The sequence below is a fragment of the Lactuca serriola genome, chromosome 5, assembly GCF_051521515.1.
Source record: "Lactuca serriola cultivar US96UC23 chromosome 5, Lser_US96UC23_V15, whole genome shotgun sequence".
NCBI classification, from domain to species: Eukaryota; Viridiplantae; Streptophyta; class Magnoliopsida; order Asterales; family Asteraceae; genus Lactuca; species Lactuca serriola.
The window spans coordinates 82,776,209-82,792,216 of NC_136412.1; the positions used below are offsets into that span (position 1 = coordinate 82,776,209).

General features: G+C 33.0%; 1 protein-coding gene across 1 annotated transcript; it reads left to right on the forward strand.

Annotated features, from left to right (window-relative positions):
- Window positions 1-12,512: 12,512 nt before the first annotated feature.
- LOC145052700 (Bifunctional inhibitor/lipid-transfer protein/seed storage 2S albumin superfamily protein) lies at window positions 12,513-13,906 on the forward strand. The gene is made up of 2 exons (XM_079000563.1): window positions 12,513-12,890; window positions 13,678-13,906. Exons 1-2 carry the CDS (start codon window positions 12,542-12,544, stop codon window positions 13,692-13,694), a joined length of 366 nt encoding a protein of 121 aa, XP_078856689.1. The 5' UTR covers window positions 12,513-12,541; the 3' UTR covers window positions 13,695-13,906.
- The last annotated feature ends 2,102 nt before the right edge of the window (window positions 13,907-16,008 follow it).

Genomic DNA, 16,008 nt, shown 5'->3' on the forward strand with positions numbered 1-16,008 from the left:
ATGTGAACTTTTTCAAAACTATACTAGGGTTTTAGAATTTAACATTCCTAATTAAACTTTTAATCAACTTTTAAATTCCAAAACTTGAGGGCAAGTTTTGAAACATTTCAAACCATAAGGGTTTAGAAGTTAAATATGCATCAAAATTAAACTATTTAATCAAAATTTAAATTCCAAAACTTGAGGGCAAGTTTTGAAACCTTTTTTCAAAACATTAGGGTTTTAACTATTTAAATTTCAAAACAACAAAACTTTTGGGTTCAAATTTAAACTATAAAACCTAAAGGGAAAATTTGAAACTATTTCACAAGATAATTCAAATCTAAATTACAAATAATCAAACTTTATCTAATAAAACAAGTGATTATCTAAATTTTAACAATTATCTTCTATTTAGGTAAGGATAATCACATAATAATGAAAAAATTCGGATTTTATCACAGGAACATGTTTATGGTAATTATCCAAAGGCAAAACAGGAAGAAAATCGCGAATCTGAGCTGTCAGACCCTTTGACTCGTCGAGTCAAGACCTGGACTCGTCGAGTACAGCTGACTCAGCGAGTTCACCAAGTGACTCGGCGAGTCAAACATTCAAAAACTCAAAAAATCGATTTTCAGTGCTTATTTCGATCAAATATGCATCAATACAATAGAAACCAATCAAGGCTCTGATACCACTAATGGGTTTTGGTCATAAGACAACCTATGTGCTCATACAAACCCTAAAGCTTGGATCTAGGTTTCTCTATTGTACATGCTTTGAATCCAAGACTATAAACCCTAATTCTAGCATATGGAAATCAGAATTCACATGTAAATAGGTTTAAGAACATACCTTGATTGTTATATAGCAATAACAATCCAATTCCTCCTTGAATTGACCTTGGAAAGCTGAGAGTCACAAGTGTCACTCCTCTAATGGCTTACAAACACCATAAGCAAGTGGAGAAGGTATAAAGAGAGAGGAGGGAGGTTAGAATTCGTCCTTAGGACCTCTTGGGAAGGGTTAGACGAGTTCCTAAGCCCTAGGGGGTTTATATAGGTGTAAAGATAGAGTTTCAGTCATTATCCTTATCTAGTTGCTTATCCACCAAGCAACCAATAAGATAATCCTTGAATCCTTATCATACTCGAATTCTAAGGCTCTATATCCTTAAATTCGTTCACCATATTAATAAGATAATCCTTACCTTATTTTGTAACTATCACATAATTACAATTCAGCCCCTCTAGTTTAATTAATTACACTTGATCACAAAATTAATTCTTAATTAATTATTGACCAATATTAATTAAACAAATATGATTTCTCCTTTTATATATTATTCTTATAACATATTAATAAATCATAATAACCTCTCTCTCTTTATTTATTTCTCCATTCAAGTTGCTTTGGTGAAGGCAACCCAAAAGGACCATGCACCATCGGGTCAAGTACATACCAAAATAGTTATGGACTTAGACACTAATCCAACACTTTCTTGGTTCAAAGCACCAATAGGAAACCAAATGAGTTAGGGAAGTCAAAGTATAGGCCCCATTAACCTTAAGAAAGGTCTAAAACACATCCAAGAGTTTGAAAACTATTGGGATTCGTTCAATACTTAAGAACTCGATAAATATGCAAAAATGGAACTTCATGTGCATTTTGATATGACATTCTTTATTTAGAAGTACGATCTTATTTCTAGGTATCAAAGGTACTTAGAAGTGACCTAACCATGGGTGGAACCTATTGTACTCAGTAGAAAACATTTTTTGAAATAAAAACCCAAAATTAAAGTGTATAAGAAGATTTAATGCCCTTTAAAGCTATAAACTTGCTTCTTGTTGCCTATACTTGACATCACGTGCTAAAGGGACTAAAATACACCTTTATCATGAGATATAAGATCCAGCAACCCATACACACTCCAAAGAAAACAGCCAAAATAGAATATCCCGCCATATGCTCGGTTCTTGAGAGGTGTTGGTGTTTTTGGTGGGTTATTTTTTAGAGTTAACACGTCTGAATGACTTATGAAGTCTATAGGAAGACTAATACAAGTTTGACAATGGTTTGAGAGCTTGCAACTCGTCAAACACCCAAGGAAAAGTCGACATAACCTAAATCCCATTAAAATGGGTTATCCAACAAAATAGAGACTGTCAGAAGAACATTTGGTACACCATCTCATCATTCAAGCCTCACTATCATTCATTCTCACACTTCTAGACCCTTGTGCATATTCAAAGTTAAATTCTTAATGATTCCTAGTACTTAGATCTAGGTTTTCCATGGTTTTCTTCATGTTATAACTAATAAGAGTGTTAGGGTTCCAGAAAGTTGCCAACTTTATGGATCCACAGGGTCCTTTTTATGGATTAAGATCATGGATCTGAAGTTTCATAGAACCTTGAGCTTTTTCATGAGATCTTGGCCCTATTTTGCACCATTTTAGACCTAGCTTGTGTTTAAGGCATGTATTGGCCATGCATACCTAAAAAGCCATGATATTTATGATGTTTTGAAGTAGGTAAGACATCCTGAAAGTTTTGGTTGCTTTTGTGAAAGGATTAAGAGCTTATTGCATCAAGCTATTATGAGCTTTCCTCATGATGTGAGAACTTGTGGCTTACGACGTGAGAATGGAATGACCCTAATTACCTTGTCTTACTAGGTCACGACATGACCAATAGATGGCCACGATGTTATGACTGTCTGACTAGCATTAAAGTGTAGATTTTGACCTTTGACCGTTGACTTTTGAACATTGACCAAGTTTGACTTTAGGTCAAATAGAGTAATTTGAGTAGTAGATTGAGGTTTGGTCCCTATTTGTTAAATAAGTGACATGTAGAGCTGGTATTTGGAGCAGTGATCGGTGCAGCTATCTTTTGGACTTTGAGGTGAGTTTTCCTCATTGTACTCGTGGGTCGAAGACACCAATTCCGACCCACTAGTTTGTGTTATGTATATTGGTATATAGGATGTCACTATGTTATAGTAAACTGTTAGACATAGTGGGTCGAAGGCACTAATTACCTATACTTGTTGGTTATATGTTTATGTTTATTTGTTGCATATATCGACATAGTGCAGTTGGGTTGAGGCTTTACTGCTCTATGTTGTGAGCCAACAAACCCGGGGCAATCCAGTCGGGAGACTATGGGCTAGAGGCAATCCAGTTAGGAGACTATTGAGCCAACATGCATATTTATATATGTTTTTTGGTGTGGGGTATTTTGGGGGAAAATCACTAAGCTTTAGATTACAGTTTAATTTTATGGTTTCAAGTACATCTGAGGTTAGGGGCAAGGTGAAGGCATGATTATACACATTATCCTGGGATTTATGTTGAGAGATGTTTGTGGATACTCTGACTTGATAACTATGTTTATGGATACTCTGATTTGATAATTATGCTTTTGGAAACATTGTTTTTAATGGCTTATGGAGTGTATAATGGTTTTGAAAAATAAAAAATTTCACTATGATTTTTGGGTCGTTACATGTCCTCTATAAAAAGACATTTTCGACTAATCATGGCCACAAAATAGCAATGAACTATTAAGTAGATGTCTACACACCTTAACATAAGCTTTTAATCAGACGCAATATGTCACACCCCCAAACCAGAACGGCGGAATCGTTCAAGGGTGGATGACTTCATATAGTATCGTAACAATTAAATACATAGTAAAGAAAGCAATACAAGCATCACATATATAATTTAAAAGTTTACATTGTTGAAAGGTACTTGTTTCAAAAGAAATTACAACATGATGTTTAAAATGAAATTAAACTAACGCCACAACGTCCCTTCTTCAAAAGCTGCAGTTTACCTATATTACTGAATCCCTAAGAAATACAAGTGATTTTGAACGAGTAGGTCAGCATTTAAGCTGGTGAGTTCATAAGTATTTAGTGACAATGTTTATATGAAAAAGAATGAAAATGGTTTGTTCACGTTAAATGTTCCAAGAAAATCCCATATTTTCTACATAGTAGATGATTGTTTGATTTGTTCAAAAACTGTTATGCAATAGTGCTTTTCATGCCTAAAATAGTAGTTTTATGTGCAAATCGTTAAGGCATTTGAAATACCCTGTAAATCAATGTGTTTTTAATACTCCATGTGAGTCTTATAACCATGCTATTTGACCAGGATGCCTATATCAACGTTCTTCAGGTGTTGGAAAGTTATGACGTTTGTCACCCCAGGCCTGCCGGCCTAGCTGTGGCTAACAACTTAGGTGTGAGATTGTCAATCCCGTATAGATCTATACACAAGTATCACACTCCCCCTACAAGGGATTATGGTATATAATACATGACTTAAAAGGCATACTTAAAAGTACGTGAAATGTCTCACAAAATTTAGTATAAAACAAATTTATGTATGAAAATGTCCAATTTGTTCTTGTATATGAAAATATCGTCTTTGATGTAGTGTACCTAGTATGTAAATGTTCATGATTTCCTCGTAAACTATACCTATTATAGTTTTTCAAAGTGTGTTTTGTTCATCTAATAAACCCTAGTGTAATGCTCACTTATTATGTAAAGTATAACACGTGAAGTGACTTACCTGATCACATATACCTAATGTAAAATGGATCATGTCACACCCCAAAACCAAGAACGGCGGAAACGTTCTGGGGCGGAGGACGTCATGTATAGTATCACAACACAGTAAATGTAAATAAGCAAACAACATCATCCATTGCATTAAATATATAATTTTAATACAAGCGTGTTCTGTACAGTTATAGACACCAAAATAATGTAAATCAAAATAATAAGAGTCTTGAATGCGCTCCATCTTCTCAAAAGCTGGCATCGGTACCTGTCTACTGATGACCTGAGAATACAAGTTATTTTGAAAGAGTTTATCAGCATTAAGCTGGTGAGTTCATAAGTATTTTAGTGTCGATGTTTGTTGTCAAAAACGTTTGAACCTGTCTCAATGTATAAGTTTGTAAAATGTAAGTAAGTGTTTGTAAAAGTTTGAATCTCTCAGAAAAACCTATATTTTCTATTAAAGTAGCCTTCTACCAAGGCCTAACTGTTTTGTATGCTCGTTTGTTGTAAAAGTGTGTAATTTCCCAAGTGTAACTATCATTTAATAAAATATAGTTTGTACATTAATGCTTAAGTGAGGTTATCACCAAAATGTGTAATGGGTAAATCATTGTAGTACTGTAGTTTTGTATAATAGGAACTACTGCTGTACTAACTACCTTAAACTGGATTTATATTAAGGTATAATGTGATAAATTGCACCATGCTATCAACTGGTAACAACGACATAATGAATGGTCGTAATAACGGAATGACGTTTGGCACCCGCAGACCTGCAGGTCCGGCTGTAGCTAGCAGCAAGGTGTAGGATAGTCAATCCAGTATAGATCTATACGCAAAATCACGCTCTCCCTCCAAGAGAATTCTGGCTACAACTCGGGCCATGACATTTAAGGCATGCTCCGACACAGTGGATCACAATTGTTAACGTGTTCATGTATATGTAATGTTTCTCGTTCTAGTATAGTTGTATATGTTCTCCTCCTAGTATAGTTTCTTTCTAGTATAGTTGTATATGTTTTGTTTCTAGTATAGTTGTATATGTTCTGTGTTACCCCGATGGTAACTTACTAATGATGTACTGATAAGTATGAATATGGAAGTACTTTTATGTCTATATATGTATATTTGATATATAACTAATATTGAAACGACCTTCGGATGGTCACCCGAAATCCCACCAGACCACATCCAAATCGAGAAAAAGGAAATAGGGCGGATGGCCTTCCTAAGCCCTTTAAACATTGCTTATATATCTATACATATATATGGGCATGCAATTTATAAGGAATAAACTAAAGTTTAATAAAAGCATTTGATAAGTAAAAGAGTTTGTAAAACATTTTGAAGTAAAACAGTTTGATAAACAGTTTGAACAGTGAATAAATCATTGGTTTTCTAGTTATTAATCACATGTGATTAATGCAATCACATGTGATTGATGCAATAACTATAAGTATTTAACTTGTATTCCCCCCCATAAAGTATTTAAAACATTTAAAAGCATTTCAAAGGTTAATTAAAGGGGTATGAACTCACTTGTGGTGAGTGGATTGGATTGATGTATCGGATACCGTGCTAAGTGGCAAACGGAGACTTGTTCACACGCACGAGCCTAATTAGCATATAATGAGCATATATATAACTAATTAGCCAAATAATAACTTAACAAAATAAGTTGGGACACTTAGGAACATGTAAACACTTTGCATAAGTGTTATAGGTCCTAATGGTTGCATCTAAGTTGCTACGGGACAAGGCAAAAGGGTTTGAAGCTTCCAAGAACCTTGAATAAGTGTTTACCACCCAACAAACCCCACCCTTGGAGTTTACGGTTGTAAACCCTTGAGTTTACGGTCGTGAACTCCACACTTGGTGGTTTTGGGTGTTTTAAGGTGCTAAACTAATCCTAGAATAAGCCTAGCATTTGTGGAATAATCCTTGAAGTAGTTTAAGGCCCTAGAATGCTCCATAGAGGAGTTTACGGCCTAAAGATCTTAACCCCTAGAGTTTACGGCCGTAAACTCCTATGGGGTGGATGTTTTAATTCTTTTAAGTCACTTGCACATAAAGGATAGCTTCTAGGTTTTTGATTTAGGCTAAGGGGGACTTTAGGCACACATTTGTGCCTTCACTTGGAGTTTACGGCCCAAGAGTTTTCTTGGCCGTAAACTCCCTTTTAGGGATGATTTTGAAGTGTTTTGGTGTCCAAATTAGCTACAAGCATTAGAGGGTAAATGTCTTAAGCCTTAGGGGTGATTTAGGGCTCACTTTGGCCCTTGAAAATGGTGTTTACGGTCCAAGAAACTCTTGGGCCGTAAACTCCAAAAGCTTTATGTTCTTGGATGATTTCTAGCCTCAAATGATCCTACATTAAGTCCTTAACTAGTTGTCTAACAAGGAATTGGGACTAGGTAGCCTTAAAGCTCCATTTTGGAGTTTACTCCCCAAGAACGTTCTTGGGCGGTAAACTCTCGGATCTTGCATATTTGACATATAAACAATGTTATAAAGCATATAACAAGCATTAAAACACGTTTAGGAAAGTAGACTCATGATTTGGGATGAAAACCCGAAGATCCGTGAGAGAGAAAATGGCTTTTCTCTAGTTGGAAATGTGAATAATGAATTAATTTAATTCATAAATCTATTTATAGTCCTGAAATATTTTGGCAGAAAATATTTTTATTCCGGAAATTGGACTATAACATTATGAGACTTGGAATGTTCAAGTTTCACAAACCCATGGGCATCCACTCTCCTAATATCTCCTTAAACGTAAACCCTAATGTACACAACTTATTCGGAAAAGTCTGAAATTCACTGAAACTGGACTAGCTTCTATTGAATAGATAATGTTCGTACAAATGGAAATTCCGGGTTGTCACAGAGCATTTGATTATATATATATATATATATATATATATATATATATATATATAAACACGTTTTATTTCCACAAGACAAGGTGTTATTGAAAATATATATTTCATACGAGAATACTCATGTAGTAGTTTATGAATCATATATGATTACTTAGATAAAAAGTTTATATTTAGTGAATCGTTAAGTTACACACGATAATAACCGCGTGTTTTACTTGCATTTCCCCCCTTTAATATTGTATAAAAAGCATTTATAAAACATTTAAAAGCGTAGTTTATAGGGGTATGAACTCACTTGAAAGATCGAAGAAAGCGAGATGAAAACCGAGCAGAACTTTGACTCGAGAAAGCGGATTTTCTCGGGATTCTCGAGAATCTCGGGAGCACAAACGAACTTCGGGACTTGAGTATGGACACCGGGGCTTCGGGATATCACGTGCACGGAAAACGAGGCAAAAACGCAAGAAAGATGAGAAAAAATGAGTAATTTCCCCGGAACCCTCGCATCCCTTTTATAGGGGCTGGGAACTGCCTCGGTACGCTGGGCGTACGCGGTTACGCTGGGCGTACGCGTGCGTCATGCGTGACCGCATCCTCAACTGCCTCGGAGCTCGGATGGGACGGGGCATAGCCTCGCATAGGGGGCGACGTGGACGATCTGAGGCCTAGTCCTCGCGTACGCTGGGCGTACGCTGTTACGCCGGGCATAACTTGGATTGGGCCGGTGACTCCCCCTTCGGATAATACCGAATTTTAATTTAATTTTATATTTTTATTATTTAGTAAACTTCAAAAATTCATATCTTCTTCATACGAACTCCGCTTTCGACGTTCTTTATATCCACGCATAGGTGAGACCACGCTCTACAACTTTCGTTTAGACTCCGTCGGCAAATTATTAAATTATTTTTATTATTTATTTTTAAAAGGTCGGGGTAAGAAAAGTTCGTTAGAAATCCATAACTCCTTTATCCGATGTCTGTTTTTGCCAGACTTTTTACCGTTGAAATACCATTGTTGAGACCTTCGACTCTCATTTAGGTCATTCCGGCCAAAAGTCGCTCGATCTCTGTTTCGAGTTTTTAGCTGTTTACCGCTATACCGAACCTGGAAAAATCATAAATTCCTCATACAAAGTCAAATTTGGACGTTCTTTTTATGTACGTTCACGGTTTAATGATATCTAACATAGTAGGTAACCAAAATAGAGACTTTTTGTACATTTTATTTTCAAAGATAATTTCATTATTTTCGAAAATGGTTACAATACTTGGCTTTTTAAGTCATTACATAGAATCAAAATATCGAGTTGTCACACAATACACTTTCCTGGTACTTAGCTTATAAAAGGCAACATATATAGATTGGTGTTGTTTCACTAGATCTTCACATTTTTAAAGATATATTATAAAAACTATTAACTGCACCGACATGACTAAAATTGTCTCCAATTTGTTCCAACCATCAAAGCCCTAAGTGTCAAATGCATCATTAGCGAGTTGTAATTCAATATAACATCTAAATAAATAAAACACAAACAAATCGCTATATTCATCTTTATATTATACTCCAGTCAGTTACCATATTAATTAAACCATACGGGGACAAAATGTCCTAGCATATTCCTAATTTTTGTTTAGGAATTTACGACAACATAGTTGAAAAGATCATTTAAGTCAGTAATGACATCTTATTGAAAGATCTTTATGCTCAAGAATATTTATGAAATGATATTTTCTAATAACATATGATCCTATATGGTTACACCTTAAAACAAGTAAAAACTTATAGATTATTTATTAAGTAATATGATTATTAATAAATAACATCAACACTTGTATTTAGTTAGGAATTTTTGTATGCAAATAATAAACTTGTATTTAGTTAGGAATTTTTGTATGCAAATAATAATAAAGGGAATAACTAGTTATTTATATCATATAATATGGTTAAATAAATTGTTTATACCATTTTAAACCTATGGAAGACTAATGGTATATGTCATGTACATTTAAATAATAAGAAGAAATGTTTAACACTTATTCTTTTTCTCTGTCATAAAATCGTCCATACTTCCACTAGATATGATTTATTGGTTGCTTTATCACTTTACTATGTCATAAAATCATCCATACCTTCACTAGGTATGGTTTATTGGTTGCTTTATCACTTTACTATGTTGAATAACCCATATATTCAAAAATGAATTAACATGACCCATATATATATATATTCAAAACTCAATACCATAATTCATAAACTGTAAGTACAAGTTCATAACTAAATTAAGACAAAATTGCAAAAATGACCCTTATGCTTATCAAAATTATGTGGTTTTGGTCAAAAAATGTTTGGTGATGCATCAGTGGTCCAAATTTAAATACTTTATGTGTTTTTCGTCCATATCAGCTTTAAAAAGACTATTATACCACTTATCTTTGTTTTTTATATTTAAATTAATATTTTTAGTGAATTAAAAATAGAAAAAGTGCTTCTGTCTTTCTTTTTCTCTCTATTTATCTCTCTTTCTCTCTCTCTCTCTCTCTCTCTCTCTCTATATATATATATATATATATATATATATATATATATATATATATATATAAATGCCACCACCACCACTTAAACCTAAAACATTTTTTGGAGTTTGTTTTCAGCCTCTACATCGGAAAAACTCACTGCTGCTACTAGAAGTCATCACCTCCCCCATCGAAGTCAGCCACTATTCTCAAACGAAAAACGTGCTCGATGGGTTGTATTCGGTTCATCATCACCACTACTTATATCACATATATGGTCCTCCAAAGCCTATATTCTCACCATCACCTGTCAACAACGTCGCCCACCAGAGTTTATCCCAATCAAGATACAAATTTGGATCGAGAAATTCTTCGCCTCTATTTTATGTTGGTATATCGTTGAATATGTTCTTTAGAAAAGCTAGGGAAATGAACGTCGGTGGCCTAGAGGGGAGACGACTGTCATCAACCTCCACCTCTACCATTGTTATGAAAAACCACCACCGCTCATATGGTCCTCTATTCGAAATAAACCTACCACCAGAACCAATCTTGTTCATCCAAACGCCGATGGACACACATCCAGTCCCTTCCTACTTATATCTTCCTCTGATTTCGATGGGTGAATTGATTTTTAGAACCATTTTCGGTTTAACCCCTGCATTCGCCAAAGGTAGGGTACACAAACCATACCTACCGCATACCTAAATAAATCATCATCTTTACCGTAGGGTTCATCTTGGTGGTGATGATGCAAGTGGCTGTAATAAAGAGTTTGAAACAAATGTAGGTTGTAAGGGTTGTTCGGTTGGTGTGTTGTAGGTGGTTCGATGTGACGTAGGTGGCTTTTGGTGGCGGTATAAAGGGTGGTTTATGGAGGTTACAGTGAAGGTGATATAGTAGGTATCAAAGGAGAATGGTGGTGTTCTGGTGAGGAGACCGACAGTTCGATGTTAGTGGTGATCGGGTGGTGGTAATGACCAGGTGATGGTTCCAAATATTCAAAAGAAATTAAGAGGGGTGGGTAGGTAATTGAGATTTTTTTTTTGTTTTTTTTAATTAAAATAATAATAAAAGAAATTAAAAAAGAATTATTTAAGTGTATTTTCATCATTTTAGATAGGGTATAGAACAAAACCCCACAAAAATGCCAACCATATAGACCGAAAGCACATAAGGTATCCTTAATTGGATCACTAATATACCACCAAATATTTTTGGACCAAAATCATAAATTTTTAACAAGCATAATGATCATTTTTGCAATTTTGTCAAATAATAATAAAATAATTAAAAGGAATTAAAAAATATATATTTAAGGGTAATTTTATCATTTTAGGTATGGTATAAAACTATACAGAAATGTGAGCAGTAAGGACCAAAAGCACATGATGTATCCTAAATTAGATCACTAATGTATCACCAAGTTTTCTTTTGATAAAAAAACATAGATTTTTTTCAAGCATAAATTTTTGACAAATATAAGGACCATTTTTTAAATTTTGTCCTAAATTAATAATGTAAGTACAAGTTTATAACAATCATAAAATTATAAATTTATGGTTTATAATATTAAAATATAAAAACTACAAATTAGATTAAAAAAATTACCTTATTTTTTAAATTATAAAGACAAAGAATAATAAGACTATCGAGTCAGAATAATTTTCTTGTTAGCGTGTACAAACTACAAACGACTAGGGACAAATACGATTTTTTGTTTGCTTCTTTGGAGTCTGTGGGACACTGGTCCAGTGAAAGAGAAGGCTAGAAGCATCGAACTTTTTTATTTTATTTTATTGTCTAGGTTAGGCAATTTGGGCTCCCTTTTTTCCTCTTATTTATTTTAGCCCACTAAGTAATTAACACGTAGCCCATATGATGAAGCCATTGAGCCTTGAGGGCATGCCTTTAAGGCTTTTAGCTGTAGAGGGTACCATGGCCATGAAAAAAAATAATGATATGATTTTGAAAGTTATTCCATGTAGAAAATTTGAAATCACTAGACTTATTAATTTATAAATCACTAAGTAATCCAACTCAACTAAACTTCGGCAGTTCCAAACTGCACTTAAATAAATATAATACGTGAAATAAAAGTTGGGAAGTTACATCTTTAATAATTTCATTATACTTTACGTAGAAAAAAAATCCAGAATATATAATGCAAACACAAATTTTATTTGTACAACTACACACTTGTGTATACCAATTTTTTGAAGGTAAAAATATATGTATTATAAATGTAACATAATTAAAGTTTCTTTCCTCATCTAGTAGTAAATTAGTTAAAGTCTACATACTACATATTAATAAGTATGGGAATTGGGAAATAAGAAGGCACTACTTAAACGAAAGAGCATACCCTTATGTCACCTAAACGTTATGTACCACCATCTTTAAAATCATTACACTTGATAAAGTGAGTACAAGAAATTTAACACAACCACATACTCCCTCCACGTATAATCCCACAACCACCCCACTAACCTTCTCTTTTCACACCCTATTGCCAATTCCTCTATTTAACTAAACCAATAACCTTTACCTTTTTCAACAACTTACACTCCAATGGCATCAAACACATGCTTTGCATTGTCAACTCTATTAATTTTGTACTTGTTGGTTGCATCAACTTCTGTTCTAGAAGTCGATGGAGCTGGTGAGTGTGGAAAAACACCTATTCGGTCTGCTGCCCTTAGCTTGAGCCCATGCTTGGCTGCAGGCGGGAATGCCAAGGCCAAGGTTCCGCCAATGTGTTGTACCAAGGTTAACACTTTAATCAATACTGCACCAAAGTGTCTTTGTGCGGTTTTGCTTTCTCCATTGGCTATCCAAGCTGGTATAAAGCCTGCTATTGCGATAGGCATTCCTAAGCGATGTAACATCAAAAAGAGGCCAATCGGGAAGAAGTGTGGAAGTAAGTGATGTGTTTTTCTCGAATAATTCATGCTTTGTATTGATTTTTGACATATGAACTTGCATTTATGGATACGCATACACTCATAGTGTAGGCATCAACTTCTTTTAGGGCATCTGAAATGCATTAAATTTTATTGTGTTTAATAAAATGTCAAATAACCATTTAAATGTTTATACATATTTATTATTTTTTATAATGATTTATTTTTATAAAAACTTAGTGAAATACATATATTAACAACTAATTTTTTTCATTGAACAATTCGATAACAATTCGATATATTAATTAGCGATCACAATACAATGAGTGGGAAGACAAACAGACAATGTACAAGCTATGCTGTTAAAACTTTTTATTTAATAAAATCAATTCTTTTGAAGACTACATCAATAGATCAAAAGGACATAATATTGGTATACATGAACCCAACATTTATCGCGTTATGTTGTATTTAATCGGTTAAATGCAAGTAGACTTTCACATCGTTAAGTTATTCATTTAAATATGTTGATTATGTGAGAAAACAGTAATTTATAGAAAAAAGAACGCGTACAAGCCGTTCTCTTTCTTTTTTTCTTAAATTTACTCATGCATAAAAAATCATAAAAAGAAAAGAAAACTAGTCAATGAAAACCTAGACGATTGTATTTAAATGTTTTTTTTTTCCTGAAACTTTCATTTGAGAATATTTTGCCACCATTTGGGAAAGTTCCTAGGGGTCTGTCCTTCGATGCTGCATTCTTATATACTCATATATTGATTGGTCATTTTTTGCTCGTTGCAGGATACATCGTGCCATGAAGATGATATCATGGAAAGAAACTATAAAAGTGTTGACTACATAAATTCGTCCTACGAATAAGTTTATTACTTATACAGACTCTTTCTGTTGTTAGCAAGTCATGTGTAATACGTGTCCTTGATGGAAGTGAGGACGAATCTAATTTCATAATATATGTATTGTTTTCTGTATTGAAATGTTTTAGTGTAATATGAAATAATTTTTCTCAAAATTTTATGTTATTCACTTTTCATATAACATAAAAGGTATTGAAAATCACGTGGTTCGAAGGAACAAATATCATACATACTTACTAATTACTTTGTTTTTTCTATTACATGAAGATATCGATGTTTATATAACCTCCATGAGTTAAACATAATGACATTATTAATTATGCTTAGGCTCTTCTGACGTGCATCATTCTTAAAACAAAGTATCGAAACTATTACATAATTAGTTTATAACCCGTGAGAACCACGATTACAAAATAAATTAAATTTTCATACTAAAAATTTATAAATTATTTATTAATTACTTTACATAAATAATTAATTATGAAATATATCAAAAATTTAAAGTTATTATAACTTTAAATTTAACATATAATTAGAAAAAGTAATTTGAATTTAAAAGTGTTGCCTAATATATTTCTTTGACATGTAGCATGATATTAATAAAAAGATGTATTAGAATTACACATATCAAATGGATATTAAAACTATTCATTTATTAGAATATGGAGATTTAGAGTCAAATTACTATGAAAACAATAAAACTCTTAAATTGATATCCAATGAATAATATAAAATAAAAAATAAAATAATTTAGAATCTCCAAAGCAGATTCATATACTCTACATATGCAAGTTGTATTCGTGTATTTGTGTACAATAATACACTACATGTATTGATGACATGTAATGTAGTGTAATGTATTGTTAGTTTAGTGTTTTGGTTTATGGAACCAAGATGTGTATTTGTGTACAATAATACACTACATGTATTGATGACATGTAATGTAGTGTAATGTATTGTTAGTTTAGTGTTTTGGTTTATGGAACCAAGATTTGCACCCGTGCACGCTGGTAGGAATTGTAGCATAACCATAGACACAAGTTTGTAAGCCTTCCATGCAATGAAGCTTATAAACCTTGTCGAGTTTGGTCTCTCTACCAATGTGGGACTCATTCCCACATTCTTCTCTTTTGCTAAACTTATTCTCAAATACCCATGTTTGAGTATCGATATCTTATTCACTTATACTCTATTTTGGACATATAATATATCGTTTCGAAGTCCCCATGAAGGAAAACACAAACCCACTTAGAGTTCGTTATATATACAACATACGTATATATTTATATATGTCCAAAGCTAATAAAAAAATATAAATATTTTTACTAAATTTCCAACATGTATATCAAGGTATGACATCTATATCAAGATCTCAAAATTAAGGGCACATAGTATGTAAAGTCATTTCCTGACAAGTGGCAATGGATCAACATAGATGGAGACGTATCCAGCTATATCAATATGCGTCATCACTGTCTATTTGTCATGGCTCCTTTCACAACATGTGATGAAGCTGTATATTTTGAACTTTTTTAATAAATCAAAATTTATAGAAAAGGGCATGGTAGATGAAGTTATGACTTTTTACTTTTTAATAAATCAAATTTTATAAAGATTATTGCAATTTGAGTTTATTTATTTTTAATTAACGAAAAAAATTGGAACGACAAAACTTTTTTGGAAAAGGCTTGGTAGATTTAATTTTTGGAACACCAAGAGGTATATTCAAGTATATTCTATTATTTATGCAATCATCGATACTTATCTATATATAATATGTTATGTATATATACTCGTACTACTTCTTTACTTATAAAATGAGCTATTGATTCAGAAAAATACGCATCCATTAAAACTCTAACGATTTCAAGTGCGTAATATTTTATGAATATAAAGATGAATATCGAAATTATTTGGGAGATTTAGAAAAAGAAATTATGGTTATTGACATACACAATTAAGGTTGCTTTTTTAAAATAATTCTAAATTTTGATGGTTAAATCGTAAAAAAAAGCTAATCGGATGGTTAACCTCGGAAAACATCCAAAGTTATAGTGGTTTCAATAGAATTCTAAGTTATATGATTACCTAAAAAAATTTATGCCATGTTATTATGTTTTTTATTGAAAAAATAATCAAACTCTAAATGGTTAAATCAGAAAAAAAAACTTTCAATTTCTTTTTCCGAATAGCATTACTCCAAAAAAAAAAAGGAAAACAATAACGAAAACAAAGAAACATAGCCACCAAAAGCTCA